At 44.8% G+C, this 20,432-nt stretch overlaps 3 protein-coding genes across 4 annotated transcripts; 1 reads left to right on the top strand and 2 right to left on the bottom strand.

Moving 5' to 3' along the window:
- Positions 1 to 2,781: 2,781 nt before the first annotated feature.
- Positions 2,782 to 3,811, bottom strand: LOC122611873 (extensin). Its single transcript, XM_043785237.1, has 3 exons — positions 3,711 to 3,811; positions 3,548 to 3,648; positions 2,782 to 3,486 (listed from the first exon to the last, which is right to left on the bottom strand). The coding sequence occupies exons 1-3, from the start codon at positions 3,786 to 3,788 to the stop codon at positions 2,835 to 2,837; spliced, it is 831 nt and encodes a 276-aa protein (XP_043641172.1). The 5' UTR covers positions 3,789 to 3,811; the 3' UTR covers positions 2,782 to 2,834.
- Positions 3,812 to 4,368: 557 nt separating this feature from the next.
- LOC122618451 lies at positions 4,369 to 6,666 on the top strand. 2 transcript variants are annotated; one of them, XM_043794910.1, is made up of 2 exons: positions 4,369 to 5,679; positions 5,770 to 6,664. In XM_043794910.1, exons 1-2 carry the CDS (start codon positions 4,501 to 4,503, stop codon positions 6,523 to 6,525), a joined length of 1,935 nt encoding a protein of 644 aa, XP_043650845.1. In that variant the 5' UTR covers positions 4,369 to 4,500; the 3' UTR covers positions 6,526 to 6,664. The 2 variants fall into 2 exon arrangements, with proteins under 2 accessions (XP_043650845.1, XP_043650836.1); XM_043794901.1 differs by having other exon boundaries at positions 4,410 to 4,470; positions 4,543 to 6,666.
- Positions 6,667 to 7,392: 726 nt separating this feature from the next.
- Positions 7,393 to 8,701, bottom strand: LOC122625091 (extensin). The gene is made up of 2 exons (XM_043804984.1): positions 8,557 to 8,701; positions 7,393 to 8,496 (listed from the first exon to the last, which is right to left on the bottom strand). The coding sequence occupies exons 1-2, from the start codon at positions 8,632 to 8,634 to the stop codon at positions 7,525 to 7,527; spliced, it is 1,050 nt and encodes a 349-aa protein (XP_043660919.1). The 5' UTR covers positions 8,635 to 8,701; the 3' UTR covers positions 7,393 to 7,524.
- Positions 8,702 to 20,432: the final 11,731 nt, after the last annotated feature.

The following is a 20,432-nucleotide window of genomic DNA, read 5'->3' as shown; positions in this document are numbered from 1 at the left end:
CTTTCTCCGCGCCACTCGATCGATTCGAATGGTGAATACCGAATACTTAATAACGAATGCGAATGGCAAATTGCCATCTGAGCGATCGGCAGTGCAGCATAAATATCCTTTAAGTGCCGGTTATCCGGTATCATCATTAACCGGAGGCAAACGCCCGCTTTCACGCTGCCGCAGATGGGGAATAATTTATAAGGCTTTGCGATGGGGTTTGCTTTTCGGCATAATTTACAAAACGCAACCAGAACCAGGGACAAGTTATGCCCCCAGCTCCTTCTGCTGGCTCCTCGATCATATTTCTTTGTATGGAATGTCGTCGTCGTCGTCGTCGTCGCCCTCCACTTTATTCCTGGTCTTGGATTGGCATCGAAATTGATTCGCCTGGGGCTCAGTGTCGTCCATCCAAACGCCCAAAAAATATAAATTAATAAATGCAGCGCGTTGAAAAATTGCGTGCAGTTTGAAATTATGCAACATGTGGCACTTACATGCATGCCTTCACCAAATGAATTATGCAAGCACACAAATTGCCAGGGAATATTTAGGGTTACAATTTAGGCTGCTCTGGCTGACCCACTATAAGCATAATAAATCTGCCAAAAACCCATTAAAAATGATATATCTAATACATTTCAAATATAGTGTGTGCTACACAGCATCAACATCGCCAAAAGCGAATAGGCTAATATTTACATTTGGGCTTGTTTGGCTTGGCTTCCCAACATAAATAACTTTTACTCTTATGCAAACCTTAAACGCATGCAAATGTGGAGGCAGCTTTAGAAATTTGTTTCTTTTCGCAAAATTAGCATAATGTATAAGAGCAGATATCAAAATGCCTTAATCTTGGCCCAGACTCATTAGTTAAAGGCACAACTTAATCATGGAAAGCATCAGAGCACAAGAGATATGCAAATTGAACTCACGTCTAATTGTTGCAATTGTAATTGCCAGAAAGAGAACAATGAAAAGATCGCAGATTTCAGCATGGTCATTATGTTTTCAGCATGAATAAATACCACAACCTTCCCCTCCTCTTTGGTGGGCGTGGCTGAGTGACAAACACGCAGCAGGAATCACTTATGACCACATACTCGTATATGGGATGCAGATCATTGAACCAGACTGCCACACGGACTAAGAGACCGAGGATGCCAAACTATAAGCCAAGTTAGAAAGGTTGAATGGCATGCCATTCACTTGCCTCTTGCTCTTTGCTTTTCGCCCGGTGGCAGTTGCCCGTCAGAGTCACTCAGTCAGTCACTCATAAATTTGCATAAGAACACTGAATTGCATTGCATTATCTAAGTTGCAGCTTGCAGTTGCAGTTTCCAGTTGCAGTTGCAGTTGCAGTTCCAGATGCAGTTGCTGCCGCACTTATCTCGGCGGTGGAAACAATCATGGCAAAGGCAAAGATTTTAATTATTGTGTGTGACGGCGACGACGACTCCAGCTGGGAAGAAATCGGAGAAAGATGTCGAGTGAGAACACGAGAGAGAGCCCAGAATTGCCTGTGCACTGCAAGAAAAAGCTTAAGTATTCAAAAAATCAACAATTAGTAGACCAGCTTGCAGCATTATAAATAATTTCTACTAAAGGAACCCGGTATACACGTGTAATGCCTAAGTTGATATATTATAGAATATTTATAGTTTTGTAATTTAAAAGTTATTTGAAAAAATGACAAAATGATGAATATATTAGATATTATTTAATATTTATAATTAAATTATTTATTTATTAACAATTCTTTTAAGTGCAGTCTGGCAGACATCTGTCTTTGAATTCTCAGACTGACTCGGAGTCTGCAGTGTGGCTTCGCCTGATGTGCTGCATTTGATAACTGCCAGCAATGAAGTCTTAGACCCTTAGATAATGAAAAGGAAGCTCGTCTCGAGTCTGGTGCACTGTAATTCAAATTAGTAACAGGCCGGCACGAAGAAAAGCAGAAAAAGTGAGTAGAAGAATGGAAGGGAAGGGAAGAGCGGTCTGGAAGACTCGTCTTCGGCTACCGGAGAATCGTCCCCTGCAGTGCCAACTGGCAACATCTTCTTCCTCAATGACATTAATTCATTTCGTATGCAAAGCAATCAGTGAACTCTTCTCCTCCAGAAACCCGCTCGTCGTCTCGCTCTTGGTCTTGGCAATTAGAAAAGAGTTGGAAAATTGTAATTGTGGCTGCAGATCGGACTGCTGCTCCGACTTTGACTCCAACTCCGACTCCAACTTCGACTTCAACTTGGACTGACTTTTCCGGCTGGCACTGCGCACTGATTTGCATTGCACGATTCTCAACTTAATTTAACATAAAGTAAACAAGCGCAGTTAACAAACCAAATACAAGCCATGAGCGTGCGGGTGCCGGCGCAGCTTCCAGCCATCCAGCCATCTAGCCATCCAGTCATCCAGCCATCCAGCTATCCAAGTTCAGGTTCAGATTGCGACCCTCCATCTACATACATTTCCCAATCCCTCAGCCTGCCAAGGGCCTTCGGTCCGAGACCATCCACGTATGCCCGTCTTCTGCTGGGCCTGCTGTCCTGTCGTGTGACGTGTTGTGAAAATTCTAAAATATTTCGCCCAGCTTTCTCACAAGTCAACGCCAAACGCGAGACACTCTAGGATCGCACTGTGGTCTTGGAACACTCAAAAAACTAAAGAGCACGTGGTTGCACCATTTTTAATATTCCAGAAATGTCCGAAACGAATAAATCTGCTGTAATGTTAATAGCAAACTCTGCTATCAAATAACTAATTATCCTTTAAAATGTTTGATGTCTTTGTTTTAATTGTAAAAATGTATCTTTTTGTAAAGCTAATATTATATTAAGGAAATTTTAGTTTAAGATACTATCTTCTTCGTCTGAGTTAGTTGTGCCTTGTGTGGAAGTAGGATCCACAAAATTCGGACGTATAGTAGTTTTGAGAGTTGAAGGTGTAGTTTTAGGCGAAGTAGTAGTAGATTTGATGGGTTTAGTAGCCGTAGTAGTAGTCGATTTAATGGTAGTAGTAGTAGTAGGCACAGCAGTAGTAGTAGTAGGCATTGTAGTAGTAGGCATTGCAGTAGTAGTAGGAATAGTAGTAGTAGGAGTAGTAGTAGTAGGCATTGCGGTAGTAGGAGTAGGAATAGTAGTAGGCATTGCAGTAGTAGTTGGTGGTGGAGGTGGTGGAGGTGGAGGAGGTGGAGGAGGTGGAGGAGGTGGAGGAGGTGGAGGAGGTGGAGGTGGTGGCGGAGTGGGAGGACGACTAGTAGGATGGCCTAATCCCTGGCAAGGTGGGTTTGTTGGAGGACAACGGTCAAAAGGTCCCTCTTCTGGTATATAGGCAAAATGAACTGGCTTATACTCGTATGGCGAGCGGGCTTTCGAAATATTCCGATGATATTCATTTGGACAGCCAGTTTTAAAGAGTAGTATCAAGGATTCTAACTGCTTTTCTGTGCTCTTCAATAAAGAGGTACCAGTGGCCAGACCATTTACTTCAATTAAGCTGTAAGGTATTGCAAAAATAAATATTTTTATAGGCGAACAAAAAATGTTTAATATTTTACCTGTTGTTACATGACTGCCGATGAATGCGGAGCGCCCTATGGTTTGATTCTATCTCCGATAGTAGACTATCGATTTCATCAAGAAGCATTGAATGTAACTCCTAATCCAGTTAATCCAAGTGTAATATTAAAAACTATACAGTTTTTTATATGACAGTCTTACCAATGATTCCCGTCTTTGAAGTCCCTGTGTGCGTGGCACTAAGTAAAACAATATAAAGATATGCTGCCATTTGCACATTTAGAGAAGTTTCTAACGAGTCATATACGTGAATGGCCCGAATTTCTTTTTGAAAATCTCTTCAGTAATCGAGTTTGTATGGTTTGTACTAAATCGAATCGGCTTGTAAATTTTTATTAAGCTATTTTACGTACAACCAATATGTCAAATATTAACTTTAATTTGTGATTATATATTTTCTTAGTAAATTAAAATTTTTTATATTTTTAAAAACATTTTAATTACAATTTTTACAAAGTATCTTCTGCACTTTTATGCTCGATGCACATTCGACAGAGCTGCGGGATTTTCAGGATATTGGCTCGGAGGATATCTGCGTATGGGATGATAGGGTCTTCTTTGATCTGTACTTCATTTATATTTATGTTGGCCCCAGGTGGAGAATTATCTGGTTTTTTGGGCACCCAATTAGGTTCTTGTGGTCCTGAAGGTCCTTGGGGGGGTAACTTTGAATTGGGAGGCTTCTGAGATCCTGATGGACGTCCACCTTGACTTGGTGGCCCAGGAGGCGGAATCCCACCGGCTGGGGGAAGTGGTAATTTTGGAATAGGAGGCTTCAGTGATCCTGATGGACGTTCACCTTGGCTTGGTGGCCCAGGAGGCGGAATCCCACCGGCTGGGGGAAGGGGTAATTTTGAATTAGGAGGCATCTTTGGTCCTGGTGGATGTCCACCTAGATTTGGTGGCGCAGGAAGCGGATTCCAGCCCGGTAATGAAGGGTTTATTCCTGAACCAGAAGGCATCTTTGATCCTGGTGGCGCAGGAAGCGGATTCCAGCCCGGTAATGAAGGGTTTATTCCTGAACCAGAAGGCATCTTTGATCCTGGTGGCGCAGGAAGCGGATTCCAGCCCGGTAATGAAGGGTTTATTCCTGAACCAGAAGGCATCTTTGATCCTGGTGGCGCAGGAAGCGGATTCCAGCCCGGTAATGAAGGGTTTATTCCTGAACCAGAAGGCATCTTTGATCCTGGTGGCGCAGGAAGCGGATTCCAGCCCGGTAATGAAGGGTTTATTCCTGAACCAGAAGGCATCTTTGATCCTGGTGGCGCAGGAAGCGGAATCCAGCCCGGTAGTGGAGGGTTTATTCCTGAACCAGCAGGCATCTTTGATCCTGGTGGCGCAGGAAGCGGATTCCAGCCCGGTAATGAAGGGTTTATTCCTGTACCAGAAGGCATCTTTGATCCTGGTGGCGCAGGAAGCGGATTCCAGCCCGGTAATGAAGGGTTTATTCCTGAACCAGAAGGCATCTTTGATCCTGGTGGCGCAGGAAGCGGATTCCAGCCCGGTAATGAAGGGTTTATTCCTGAACCAGAAGGCATCTTTGATCCTGGTGGCGCAGGAAGCGGAATCCAGCCCGGTAGTGGAGGGTTTATTCCAGAACCAGCAGGCATCTTCGATCCTGGTGGCGCAGGAAGCGGATTCCAGCCCGGTAATGAAGGGTTTATTCCTGAACCAGAAGGCATCTTTGATCCTGGTGGCGCAGGAAGCGGAATCCAGCCCGGTAGTGGAGGGTTTATTCCTGAACCAGCAGGCATCTTTGATCCTGGTGGCGCAGGAAGCGGATTCCAGCCCGGTAATGAAGGGTTTATTCCTGAACCAGAAGGCATCTTTGATCCTGGTGGCGCAGGAAGCGGAATCCAGCCCGGTAGTGGAGGGTTTATTCCTGAACCAGCAGGCATCTTTGATCCTGGTGGCGCAGGAAGCGGATTCCAGCCCGGTAATGAAGGGTTTATTCCTGAACCAGAAGGCATCTTTGATCCTGGTGGCGCAGGAAGCGGAATCCAGCCCGGTAGTGGAGGGTTTATTCCTGAACCAGGAGGCATCAGTGATCCTGGTGGCGCAGGAAGCGGATTCCAGCCCGGTAGTGGAGGGTTTATTCCTGAACCAGGAGGCATCGGTGATCCTGGTGGATATCTTTGATTTGGTGGCGCAGGAAGCGGATTCCAGCCCGGTAATGAAGGGTTTATTCCTGAACCAGGAGGCATCTTTGATCCTGGTGGCGCAGGAAGCGGATTCCAGCCCGGTAGTGGAGGGTTTATTCCTGAACCAGAAGGCATCAGTGATCCTGGTGGATATCCTTGATTTGGTGGCGCAGGAAGCGGATTCCAGCCCGGTAGTGGAGGGTTTATTCCTGAACCAGGAGGCATCAGTGATCCTGGTGGCGCAGGAAGCGGATTCCAGCCCGGTAGTGGAGGGTTTATTCCTGAACCAGGAGGCATCGGTGATCCTGGTGGATATCTTTGATTTGGTGGCGCAGGAAGCGGATTCCAGCCCGGTAATGAAGGGTTTATTCCTGAACCAGGAGGCATCTTTGATCCTGGTGGCGCAGGAAGCGAAATCCAGCCCGGTAGTGGAGGGTTTATTCCTGAACCAGAAGGCATCAGTGATCCTGGTGGATATCCTTGATTTGGTGGCGCAGGAAGCGGATTCCAGCCCGGTAGTGGAGGGTTTATTCCTGAACCAGAAGGCATCAGTGATCCTGGTGGATATCCTTGATTTGGTGGCGCAGGAAGCGGATTCCAGCCCGGTAGTGGAGGGTTTATTCCTGAACCAGAAGGCATCAGTGATCCTGGTGGATATCCTTGATTTGGTGGCGCAGGAAGCAGCACCCAGCCCGGCCGTGAAGGGTGTGATCCAGAATCTGGAGGCATCTGTGGTCCAGGTGGATATACGCCTCGATTTGGTGGCCCAAGGGGCAGAATCCAGCCCGGTAGTGGAGGGCTTAATCCTGAACTAGGAGGCATCTGTGAATTTGATGGGTGTTCATTTTGATTTGGTGCCACAGGAAGCGGAATCCAGCCTGGTTGTGAAGGGTGTAACCCATAATCAGGAGGTACCTGGTATCCAGGTGGATATCCACCTTGAATTGATGGTTCAAAGGGCGGAATCCATTTCTGTTTTGAGGGGGGTATTCCCGAATCCTCACCAGGAAGTATTGGTACAGAGGGTGGTGGTGGAGGTGTTGTGGGTGTTGGAGTTGGCGGCGGTGGTTTCGGTTTTGGTGGAGGTGGTGGCGGTGGTTTCGGTTTAGGTTTTGGTGCAGGTGCTGGTTTAGGTGGAGGTGGGGGCGGTGGTTTCGGTTTAGGTTCTGGTGCAGGTGCTGGTGGAGGTGGAAGTGGATTGTCAACATAGGCAAAATGGGGAAATGGTGACCCATCGCATCGATTGCATGGCGCCCGGAATTTTAGTCGCTCGACATTGATTTCCTTATCCACCTTAAATTGAATTCAATTAACTTGACTTTCTATAGGAACTGAGTCGGGCTTACCGAGGAATTATTATTTTCAACACTGTGCCTATGTGGCACAAAAAGGAATATAACAAATACCACATAATTCCATTTGGACATTTGGTGTAGTTTCTGATATGGCAAACTTTAAAATGAACCGAAAAATAATAAGTTACTCTGTTTTGATATTAACGTAAAACAATTTCATAAGTGGATTCATTAGCAACGCCTTAAAAAGAAATAAGTAACAGTTACGCTTTAAGTCCTACAAAAAATGACTACGTAGCAAATGAATTTAATAAAAAGATTAAAATGAATTCCGTTTTAGGAATTATATAAATATAAAGTTTCATTCCTATCTAAAAAACGCAAATCTAGTTTTTTTAATTTGCAGGTTTTATTAGTTATAGTTATATATAGTTATTATGAATGACAAAAATACAGCTTGCTGCCAGACTTTTCGAATGTCAATTACATTTTTTACCAAAATGTTATATTGCCATTTGTTTATTTTGGTTTTTCATTGGTGGCATTCTTATGATCCGATTTTGGATTATTTCCATTTACAGGTGCTCGCCAGCCTACATTCCAGCTTGGTTGTGCCGGTAATCTTGGAGGTTGTATGGGCCATCCTGGAGGCTGAAGGGGAGAATTAGGTCCCGATGGACTCCAAGTTTGTTGGGGCGGAAATTCTGGAGGCTGGACAGGAGCACCTAAAGATCCCGACCAATTCCAACTCGGTGGTATGGACTGAAGGGTAGAATTCACAGATACAGATCCTGGACGTTGGCCAAGGAGGGCGGGTCCAAGAGTTCCCAATGGTGTTCCTTGTAATGCTGGATGTTGGCGGGAAGAAATCGAAGATCCAGGTGAACTCCAACCTGGTGGTACGGGATGCGCCGGAGGATGGACGGCACGATTCTCAGACCCCCATGTATTCAAATCCGATGTTCCCGGTTGTCCTGATAGTGGAGAGGGAGGAAAAGGTGATCCGGGTTGAATCCAACCTGGCGTTGCAGATGATCCTGGAGATTGGTTGAGAGGATATGGTGGTCCCAATGGACTGGAGCCAGGTGGTCCTTGAATTCCTGGATGTTGTGCGGAACCCCAACCTTGCGGTGGACTTGAGCCTGGTGGCTGTTGTAGTCCTGGATGTGGATAGGAAGGAATCGAAGCTCCAGGAGAACTCCAACCTGGATATTGGTGGAAAGGAATCGGAAACGTAGGTGGTGCGGGTAGTGTAAGAAGTTGAACTGGCGGAGTTTGAAGTTCAGGATAAGGGACAGGTACCCCATTTCCTGTCGGATATACTTGTGATACCCATTGGCCCCACGGTGGATACCAGAGGTATTTACTAAATTCATTTTGTGGATAACAAAGGAATCCCGGGTTTGGATAATTCTGGGAATGTTGGGGTATGTAGTTTGAAACTGGACTATAACACGGATACGGCAGAAATATTTTTTGGGGTGTGGCTGTCTGTGGATGTTGGTACAGAGTATTAGATATGTCTCCATTACTCGCTGCAAAATTTCTTACCGGTGGTATTTGTCCATCTACTTTTTCGTTGGCCTGCACCACGGATAATAATATAATATTAACCATCCACTTCCACATTTTGTGTGGGTTTTTCGATTGCCAGAACTGAAATGATTTCAGAAAATGTATTTGGGTCTTAAGCTTGGCATTTAAAAGTAGAACAAATGGATTACGGGGAATATATTAACTAATTTGTCATATTTGACGGAAAATTGTTTAGATTACATAGTTACGGTGTCAACTCAGTGGCATTTATCTTGGTAATATTTAAGCTGAGTGATGTACTTAGATTTGAATATTTGTACCACTGTGCGGCGATCTTGGCACCGTGAAGAGTTTATTAAATGCCACGACAACAGCGGCTGTTCTCAGCCGTCCCCTTCACAAAATCCTTTGTAAGGTAATTGCTCATTTGAGTTATAAGCACGCACACAGCCCCGGCTGGAGCTCCAGAACCACCTGGAATCCTCCCAGTTCCCCGGTCCACAGATGGCAATCGGAGCTGCCTGGAAAGGGCTGTGCCGTGGATTGTGGCCAACGTCCCCGCTTTGCATGTCTAACAATTGTTCTTCTAATTGCGTTTATGGCCAGTCGAGAGAGCTGGCCGGACGCAGTCCACCCGAGGCCTCCGAGGCCTCCGATGCCTTGTAAACGCAATCGGACAAGATAATCTCCGCATCGCAGCGTGCGCAATGATTTGCCGGGACCCCAAAAAGGGCTTACCCCATGCTCATGTCCGATCCTCTCCAGCTTCCACTCCCACCCCATCTATGTTCCAATGCATGGCATGGCATAGCATGGCATGGCATGGCATGCCCTGGTGCTTGCATTTGGGTGCAACAAATTGGCACAACGCATCTGCCAGACGCTGAATTGAGTGGAGCTCCTCAAATTGGCACTGGCGTTGGGGGAGAAATGCGTTACATATCGCATTTATGGGCTGCTGATTAAGTGGTGCAACAAATTGACAGCTCCAAGCAGCCTGCAGAGCTCCATCAACATCAATTACCCACGGCGCGATTCGCAGAAGGAACCGCATGGTGACTGCCGACCAACACTTCATTAAAAGTAAATAAGGTGTCCATGAGATATTGAGATAAGTCGGTGAACGTGGGTGTTGTTCTGATTTCCCCACTTTTGCGCTGATCATTGAAAACTGAAATCTTGGAGGATTTCTTGGCAATGATAATAATGTGAGCATATACAAGATGCTATTACATATCAATAACTTTTGTGCTGCGACTATTAAATACTACAGTCTCATGCTCACTTATGAAAGCCCTCGTCCGAGGAAAAAGGCAGCAAATAGTTCGTGCAATTGCCAGTTATGGCCAAAAGTGGAAAAGAAGCGCGCGTCAAATGCTGCAATTCCAGGCGAGTAGCCTGCAGATGTGGACCGCAGGTTACAATAACAATCTGCCAGGAAGGAATAAGGTTTGAAATGGGTATGGGTATGGTACATATGTACATATGTGTTTGTGTGGAAAATTGAAGCCCAGCTCGCTCGCTAATGATAACTGCTGGAACTTTAAAGGCGCGAGATTGCGGAAACTTGGCAGCTGCGGCCCTGCAACTGTGCCTGCTGCAGCAACGACAACGAATACGACGACAAGTGTCAAGTGAAGCTTAGATAAATTTCAAAAAGGCAACAACATGGTCGGGTCCGTGAGGATGGAGCAGGCGACGATTGCCCGCCAGCTGGCGAAGATCAGGTACACGTTAAAAACCGTTTTGAGTATGCAATTGAACTTATATTATATCTCATTTACTATAGAATTGGTTATCCAAACAAAACTGATTAAATATTTAAAAATTAGGTGCCTGTATGAATATAATATTATTCAGTGAAGTTACAGATATTTATGGAATGCTTTTTCGTTGAGTGTTAGCTGAAGTGTCTTGGAATGAAATGAAATGGCTGGAGAGGAAGGCCAGGCCTCACCTTGCCATGCCGCACAAGTAGCCAGCAGGCAGGCAGAGCTGCATCCTCTGGGCCTCATCCTCATCCACTCATCTCCATCTCCATCCCGATCCCGATACCCATCCTCGACCTCATCCTCATCTTCTTCCAAATCGACTGAGTGGCATGCCATGACTGCCTCCGCTTCCTGCTTGTTCTGCTCGTATTTGAACTTCCAGACACGCTTTTGGCCCTTAACATTTTTGACCGTCATTTTGCCGATATAAATTCTTCAGCATCTCTTTGCTGCTGCTGATGCTGATGCAGTTGGCTCTGCTCTGTTCTGGTCTGGTCTTTCTTTCTCTGGTGGAGAGGGAAACCGCTTCGAGTTGCACTTTCTTCGTCGTGCCAGCAAAAGTGTAGATCAGCGCGAAATCTAATTTATGCAACGTACAAGAACATACAACATGTTGCACGATGATGAAAATGCGGCAGCCAGCCAGCAATATTTTTTAATAAAAAAAAAAAAGAAGTGAAGAGACCAAAAGCGAGCGGCAAGACAATCGAGCAACGACAACAACGACGCATGTTTTATGACTCTCATTGTCATTTATGCAAATTAGGAAATACGGCCATGGCTCTCGAGGAGCTGCTGCTGCAGCAGAACCAAAGGCCGTGGAGCCACAAAAGCCGATCATCGATGGCTACTTCTAAGCAGCGGCGCAAATTTCCCACCAGACCAAGAGACCAGCCTCGTTGCCTCGTGGCCTGAACTTTTTGTGTCACGGCCTAGAAGATCCTGCCTCCCCAAGACCCCCCCCTTCTGCCAGCAAACCCTTCAACTCCGATGATTATGAGCAACATGTTTTATGATATCTGGCGGTGATTTATTATCATTTGATTTAAAAAGCAGTGGACAGGACACACATCAATACATGTGGCTGGTCATAGTCTCGCGGAGACATGGCGTTATTTATAGTTTTGGCCGGGACCTTCGCCGGGCACTGGGCGCTGGGCACTTCGATGGGATTGGGGCATGGGTTGGGGTCCCAGGTTCCTTGGGATTCCTTCGGTTCTAGCTCCATTTCATGCTTATTAAAGAAATGTGCGCTTTTATGAGCGCACACAGCATGTTTAAGGAGGAGACAGCCTTTTGGCGATTTTAATTAGCCAACCGAGGCAGCTGGCTGATCTTATTCCGCCATGAGAACCGCCCGTCGGATAATTAGTTTCAAGCTGCGATCGCATTTGGAACAGTTACAGTTGGATAGTGGACTCCTCTAATTAGCTGCAGGGCAGTTCATAAATCTCATGTCTAGTCTAGACTGAAAGCCATTATTCCCAGCCTGCAGCTGGCTCTTAAAGCGGGCTGCTAATGTTTTGGAAAGTGCGCCTTTCAGCCTTTCAGAAAGATTTCAGCTTAATAGCTTGTGTACTGGAAAGGGTACAACAAGTGTCTGACTATATTCCTTCATTTTTGTTACATATTAGTCACAGATTCAGAAACCTACAAAATATTCTGCATACTTTCAGGATTAAGGGGAATAAGGAGAGCTTCGTTAGAACTGCGATTAAAGTAATATCGTATTGCCTGATTAGTTGTTTTACATCACCAACGTAATAAAAGGCGTGTTCAATTAAATATATTTACATTTAACGATGACTCCCTGGTCTTCCTATGTTTAATGCTCTCTAAATGAAGAAATCGTGTAGGAGTAGCTATTCAAATGAGGGTTCTCAAATCGATGAGACAACTAAATCAACTGCGATCTACATTCCAGTCCTCATTTTGTGCCCTTCGTGTTGGCGATTCTCGAATGTAACGATCTGTTCAGTGTTTGTCGGCCTTTTGTTCCGATTTTAATAGCCCTAACATAAAAATTAACGCCAAGGGCGATTAACATTTACAAAGGGGCTGATTAGCCAGGATGCCCATCACAGGAAGTTATGGAGCAGCCGGAGGACGGCACCAGTTAGTAGTATTATCAAGGGTAAAGTTTTTATTATCCAGAGCAGATGCGCTATGTAAATCTGACTTGAATATACATCCGTTTGCATAAATAGACTGTTAGCCGTATTTCACAATTAACGACGTCATCGATTGCCTACGTGCGCCAGGTTATCTATGCATCATCGTTTCACTCCAAAGTTGATGTGCTCATCTGCGTGGCGCTGATACATGCCACTAAAAATAGATTCCCTTGATGTTGTGCCCGCTAAAGTTGCTTTAATAATTTATTACCTACCTGCACACACAAGCTCTAACGATGCACTTGCCACATGTGATATGATACACCAATCTAAGACTTACTAAAATAAATATTTGAAATATTAATTATTTAAATATATATCCCTTAGGATCTCATGATCCGGCTTAAACTGGCACAAACATTTTAAAAAACAAACTACACTTTTCATATTTTTGTTTTCCCAATTGCTGTTGCTTATTTTCGAGCAGTGTGTGGCGGGGGTAAAACTTAATAAGCCAATGTGTTTTCTATTCCTCCAATCAATCTAGCCATTTGCATTTACATGCAATTAAATGCCCATTCACGTGCCAGCGAGGGAACATAAGCAACATCAATTGCCGGCTCGGTATGACATCACCAGTAAATCCTCCTCCCAGCGACCATTGCATCATCGATGCCATGGGCCTGAGCCTTCCCAGACCAGCAACGTTCCCATCTCTATTGCCTTTTGTCCGTTAGCCACCAAAGCGGCTTAACTGCCGCCCACTGCCGGGCCAAGAACCCGAACTGGCATTGCCCGTGGCCGGGCTCTTTTCAATTGCAAATTTAATTCAATCATTGACTATAATTTGGCACACTCAAGGCAGCAACAACAGGAAGGTGGCACTGCAGTCTGGCTGGAGTCTCGGCTCCGGAGTGCGCGTTTAACAGTTAAATGTTGCAGCGGCGTTTGCATTTAACACGCGCAAATTGCTGGTGCAACAACTTCTAGGGCCTGGTAAGGCAATGGTATGGGTAAGTGCAGACCCAAGACATGGCCACCATTAGAAATTCTAATTTTCGCAACAACAACTGCCGCAATCCTGGCCCGGGTAACTGCAATCATCCAAACTTTGGAGTCACCCACAATCGAAGTGGAGGGAGGAAAGCCGATTGCCGCAGAAGAAGATGCAGATGAAGGTGGCAAATATGTAAGTCACGTTGCCCATTCCGAGTTGTTTTGGGTCGGGCTTTGTTTGGTGTTGCTATTGACAACGAAGTAGCAGCAGCCGCAGCCGCAGCAGCAACACCAGCAGCAGCAACAACAACTGCAAGAGCAACAGCAATGCTGTATGTTGCTGATGCCGCCGTAAACAATTGCGATAAAAAAGCGTTCGAATTTCTCACGAACATTTTGTGTATAGACCCGGTGGAGTACCTAGGCTTCTTCATTGGCCCCAACCCAGCCACCTATATCGCCATGGCCAATGCCAAAGACAGAGACTCGTCTCCAATTCCGACTCCGATTCGCATGGCGCATGTTCTGGCGACGGCGGTACTTGTGCTTTGATTGCCCAAATCCAAAACAGCCAAGGCATCAACTGCAGCGATGGGCAACTACAGTCGGGGAAAAATATAAGAAACAAACATTAATTTGTACAAACTATACAAGATACGTAAAACTAGTGATTACATGTGATTGATATTCATTTAAAACAAAGTTATTAACATATGATTTATTGTTGAAGATCTTCAATAGATTCTCGAGATTACTTTGTACTTAAACATTTGTCTCCCAGTGCAGCTACATTCTTTGGCTTTGGCCTCAACAAGTTTTGCCTTAAGTGGGCTGTGGGTCAAGCCATGGCCGGAATTTTTGTGTGGCACTAATGATTTTGGCTTGGTACAATTGATTGATTGCTTGATTGAGTCCATTGAACCGCGTCGTTTCGGGGCAAAGGTCAATTGGTTTGTCAGCGGCAGCGGTGACAACTTGGCCATGTTTCGCCTTCATAACAAACAGAACACAGCAAACGGCAGGGCTCTGTGGCTGTGGCTTTGGCCATTTGGCTGGCTGAGCCTCACGTCTAGGAAATTGTCCAACAGTTGGGTTTATTATTTCGATTGCAGAATCCACATACACATCACATACTACATAGTGGTCTGCGATTCTTGGGCACGTAGCAGCACTTTGGTTTCGCAGACTGCAGACTACAGACTGTAGACTGCTGAAGACTTGCAGCTTCTTCCCAGTGTTGTTGTGTCTGCACCGCAGCACCACTTCTAATGATCCGATCCCAGCGAGGTCGTTCGTTCAGCCAGCCAACTAACAACAGCAACAACTAAGCAACAACAGCAACAACTAAGCAACAGCAACAACGGAGATCTGCTGCTTTTTGCAGACTCTGCCTGACTGCCAGCAATTCTTCTACGTTTTCTTTTCTTTTCTCTGCTGCTTTTTTGCCCCCATGCCTTGTCCATGCTTATTTTCTATTACTGCTTTTTCCACTTAAGGCCATTGCACTTTTTACGTGCATGCCATGGAGGGCCATTGCCGTTGATGTTGCTATTGCTGTTGCTGTTGCCAATGTTGCAGTTGCTGCCGCCACCGATGTTGCAGTTGCTGGCTGTACGTGCAAAGGTTGTGAAAATGCTGAGACTCTGCGGCTGTGTGTGGAAAAGCTGGCAACAAATTTTGCGTCATGCCTGGAAAAAATGAAATGGAGCGAAAAAATGTTGAGCTGGACACAGTCAAAGCCTCCACTTGGACTGTGGATTGCTGCTGATGCTGCTGCTGCTGATGTTGCAGCTTCTGCTGCAGCTTCTGTTGCCGCTGCTGTGCCAGGGAAATATGGGACTTTTTAGGTTCGTTGACTTTGAACATTGTATTGGCATTGTTCTTCTCACTTTATTATTTGCTTTGGCCAGTTCGCGTGCAGTAGCCAACAGAACAGAAGTGCAGAGCACAGCAGAGCAGCCAGAACAAAGCGCATATAATTCATAGCAGCCGGCAGCAGAGGCAAAAGCAGAAGCAAAAGCACCAGGCTGACCCTTTCATTAGACGCAGACTGGCCAACTTTATGCATCCTGCGCGTTGATTTCCATTTAAACGACAGCGTTAGAGAAACAGAAGCCAGGCCAAACTGGCTTCCTTGATGCTATCCACCGATGCTGGATGCTTGCGAGTCGAAGCGAAAAGCGAAAGAACCCATTAAAATAGCTCCAACTGTAGCAAATGCAGTTCCCCGTCTCTTCTCCTCCTCGCCTGCAGCAACGCGGTAGGTTGTTGTCACACGGCTTTGGCCACTTTGATTTGTAGTGCCGACCCAGGCGGACACGACCGGTGACAACTTTGACCACCAGGCCAGGAACCGAGATACTAAGCAGATCGGGACGCGGACTTTGCCTTCGAGTTGGCAATCCTGCTGCGCTTAAGTCGATATGGACTTTCAATTATTTGTAAGTTACCAAGTATTATTTTTAAAATATACGATTTCTCTTTCCCAACGTAGCTATATTTCTTACTTCACACAGAATTTACTATATTAAGCATTTGACTGCCAGCTACAGTCTATAGGATTTTGCAGAAGCCCATAAGGCTTTCCCAGCCGATTCGATGCAGGCAAGCGACCAGAATTGGGACATGAAAGTCTTGGGCCGGGCACGTAATATGGTCACTTGCTTCGTGCTGGGCGCAAGAAGGAAGGCAGATTCGGGCATAAGAAGCTTCCACTTGCAGTACAGGGTTTGCGTGCAGCAATTAGTGGCAAATTGCATGGGAAAATTCTATCGGGAAATATGCAAAGATGTACGCGGGCGGGCCCCCAAGGCCTTCGAAATCAAAAGACTTAGGACACGAACTTGCTCGCCAGCCAACGCATTGGGCCGAATTCTTAACAGTAAACTTTAAGCTGAAACTGAAGCTAAGGCAAAATCCAACTCCACTTGCCAGCTCAGTCAGCGGAAAATTTCAATAACGAATCACTATGATTACCATTTAGGCGGCGATCGCCGAGAAGACGGACAACTTTTTGGTAAATGGCAGATGCAAGACGAAAGGTGATCAACTCAACAGTACTTGCTAATATTTTCTATCGTGAAAATTGATTTTTTTATATACGATCCACATAACATAATAATTAAAATTCCGGCGCATTTACTATACGATTTTAGTGCCATTCCCATGAAATTTGAATTTAGTGTAATGCCTAGACGTTGCACCAAACTGATCCACCTCTGCTTTTCTTTAAAGCAATGGGTGTTTCCAACGGTGGGCGACTAGTTTACTTCCTTGTTTTCGGCTGCTTGGCCAAAACAAAAACAAAAACAAAATCGAAACCTTAACCTTAAACTTGCAATCAGAGGCCGGGCAACCCGCTGATGGCCCCTCAGCTGGCCTGTTGCATTTGTAAATTTGTTGAAAATCAGAGGAGCAGAGGGCGGCAAGGCGGTCAAACAAGAGTTGCATGCATGCAGCGCATTTGACGTAATGGCCAGGAACAACATCGCGAACCAAGAGTTCATTACTCCACTTAGGGGAGTCGCGGCCACAGCTGCACAAAGTTGAACATTTCGCTGGTCGTCGGATGGGCCAACACGAATGCAGAGGTCGCTGAGCCATCATCGTCATCATCATCTTGGACTTGGACTTGGACTTGGACTTGGTCTTTGTTGTCGTCCCTACCCTTCTATTCAGCTCTGCTGTTTTCCGAGGAAGCTCGAAAGTCAGAGTCAGATGAATGTGCCTAGCTGCTTGGTTGGTTGACTGAAGTGGGCGGTCAAGGAAGTTGTCGGTTTTCGTAAATACTAAACATTTGCCAATATGCTAAACGGGTTTATTTTTCTAAAGTTTTTTTGTTTTTCTGTTTTTATTCGGGCTCTTCTGTTTCTATAGTTGGCCTTAAGGTTAAGGGGAAGTCGTTTCGAAGGAAGATGTTCATCGGGCAGCAACGGCAACGGCAACCTGTGCTGCGAAATTGCTGTGCCCGTGGCCATGGTAATTGGTCGGGCTTTTGGGCAATTGTTATGAACATGTCAAAGCTAACGACTTTGACTGTCAGCTGGTCAAAGTGTTAAGTGGCCAGGCAGAAGGAGGTGTTGCTGCCATCAATGACTCTCTCTCTCTCACTCTATCTATCTCTCTGTGTGGAAAGTGGCTGGCATCTGGCATCTGGCGAGCTGCATCTTTGCAGCTTTGTAAATAACAATTTATCTTCTTAATAGCATTAAATTGCAAACATCAAAAGCATGTGGGCACGACGTTGGCTGGCCTCTAGAATAATGCCAGACTTTGATATGCCCTGCGGGCTGTTCCACTTAATCGCTAGATGGGCAGAAAGTCCGGATAATTGAAAGGATTTGATGGGCTGAATTTAGCTAGATGGCTGATTGAAATGTTGCTGCAGCGCCGAGGAGCACAAAGATGTGCAGTATTATAGTTTAAGTTTCCATAGCTTAAGTTTTCTAATGGCAAGTAATCATTAATTTTTTTATGTTCTACGGTACGTCTTCAAGTAATGAACAGCTAATAAACGTTAATGATAAAGATCTTACGAGCGGTAAAGCTGTTTGATTTATTTCACCATCAAAAGCTTAACTTGATTTATCTTTATCCAAATCTAATCAATCTTAAAGTGAAGCTATGCTTTCCATTTTCAGATCCATGCCAAAGTCAAATCCTGTGTACCATTTACAGAAATAACCAATGCAGTTGCATAAAAACCCGTGATTGATACATCATAAAAAGCGTGAGGTCATTCAATTAATGCAAATGCTGATCGACCGATCGGTGGAAACAACCTTAGACGTGTACTTAAGGAGTAAAACGAGTTGATGTTGATCTTTGGCGCCTGGGACGGGTATTTTATGGCATTACAATACATAATTCATTGTTTGGTTTGCATTTATTGCTTTGATTTGCGATTAGATGCTTCATACGATTATGACAATGCCGTCATTATGCACATCATACGATTCTCAGCCAGCAAACGTGACATGCTCTTCGTTTTTGGACTTGCTTGTTTTATTTTCTGGCCAAGTACTCAATTAAATAAAATAGGTAAAGCCACTGAATACTGCAAAAAAAGTTAGTATGCCTTGTGTCGGGCGTTGTGTTTGGCCCGCCCATCCATTTTCATGTGTGCGGAACGAAATGGAAGAGTGGCAAGGGGCGGCACTGGGTCCGCTGCATCATGATGCATGTTCCATGCCACGTTCTACCAATGCCCCATGCCGATTGTGAAGTGTGCAAAACTTTCAAACACCTCTCGCTATTAATAGCCGCAAATATTATTAATGACTGGGCAGCCAACGGCTGCAATGCACTGTGGTGATCAGCTTTATTCAACTAAAAGTATATTGCAAACTTTAAATCTATATAAAATAACGTATGGTTGTAGCTAATATTTTAATTAATATTAACTGCCTAATTAAGGACCTGTATTTTAGAGGATGAATTAATACGAATTTTGAAACTATTTCTTGGATTAGCTCGATTTTGGTACATATAATATAGATGAAGATGCTACATATAATATAGATGAAGATGCTAACTTGATGCATATAATATAGATGAAGATGCTATATTGATACATATAATATAGATGAAAATGTTGGTAAATTTAGAGATTTTCCTATGAACTGAAATGAGTAGCTTTTCCAACTCTGATTCCACAGTGCCTTGGGACAATTGAAATGCAAACTAGCTGGCTGCCAACTGGTAGCTGGCCAAGAGACAGCAGCAGGTGCATCGGCGACCAGGCCATGTGGGCACCATGAGCTCATCATCAGCGGCACGCACCCGGCGAACGGACGACCTTGGAAAGGGGGTGGGAGGAGTAAGCGAGGGAGGGGGCGGTGCATTGCAATAAATGACACGCGTCCCAGCATCAGATCGGCATATTAAATTGCAATTAACAGGTAATTACGATTGAGTGTTATTGCGCAGGCAGAGTGCGGGATCACACTGGCTGGAGTTGATGATGATAGTCCATCTGCGCATTTGTGCATTTTCCACGGCTTTTCCGATGCCACCAAATTAACCCAAATGCATTCGACTCGCTGCCCAAGGTATTGGCTATTGGGGCACATGTCAAATTGATTTGCTGCGGCTTTTTGTCCCAGCAGGCATTCAATGAGCTGTGACGGGAAAACCTTTTCAACTCAACCGAGCTGTGCAAGATTCGTGTACAAATGTCGTATGCAAATCAGCGCAAATTCTCAAATCCGCCTAGGGTTGGCTCCGAAAATTTATGACCAACGCTCAAACCGAAGTCGTAGGTGCATAAAATGCATAGTTATATGTTTTACTTTGTTTCTAAGCAAATACTAGCTATTCAAACATACAAGTACAACAATGTAGAGAATAAGTTCACATTTTAATGAGTTGTATTAAAATAATTAAATACAATTAGTAACATTAAATACATACATATATGTAATTTTGCAAGTTCGTAGCTTCATTGTCGCCCGAAACTTTGCCAAGCACATTTGATGGTCACAGTTTGCTAACTCAACTGCTCTAGTTACACTTGCACCTAAATGCCCTGAAAATGTTTTCGCTTTTTGAGCAATTCCATTAAATATTTCCACCCATCCCCAGCATGCAATGTTAATTTCTCAATTGTCGCGTGCAATGGCAATACCCTGTAACTAAGAGCTTATAGGGCTAAGTCTTTTCAAAAGTAATATTATATAAAAAATGTTTTATAAGTATATGTAAAAACGGTTAATCTATAAAATATAAGATTATTTATCGACTTAAAGCATTAAAAGGTATGTTAGAGTGCCTCACCCTACACATCAATTTCATTTGCAGCTTTTAACTGCACTTGGCTGGGGAAAAACGTGAAAATTATCTACGCTAAATTATCGCAGCTTTTGCCGCTTGCTGTTGTTCTTGCTTTCATTTGTCGGGCTTATTCTGTAAGATCTACAGATCCACAGTTCCCCATTGTTTCTAGACCCGACACTTTTCTCGCCACTTGGCCGTAACATCTCATCGCCTTTTGCCGACACAACGGCGCTTT

Source organism: Drosophila teissieri, chromosome 2L (genome assembly GCF_016746235.2).
Source record: "Drosophila teissieri strain GT53w chromosome 2L, Prin_Dtei_1.1, whole genome shotgun sequence".
Lineage (NCBI taxonomy): Eukaryota > Metazoa > Arthropoda > Insecta > Diptera > Drosophilidae > Drosophila > Drosophila teissieri.
Note: the sequence above shows the minus strand (reverse complement) of the source record. Positions and strands in the feature narration are given on the sequence as shown.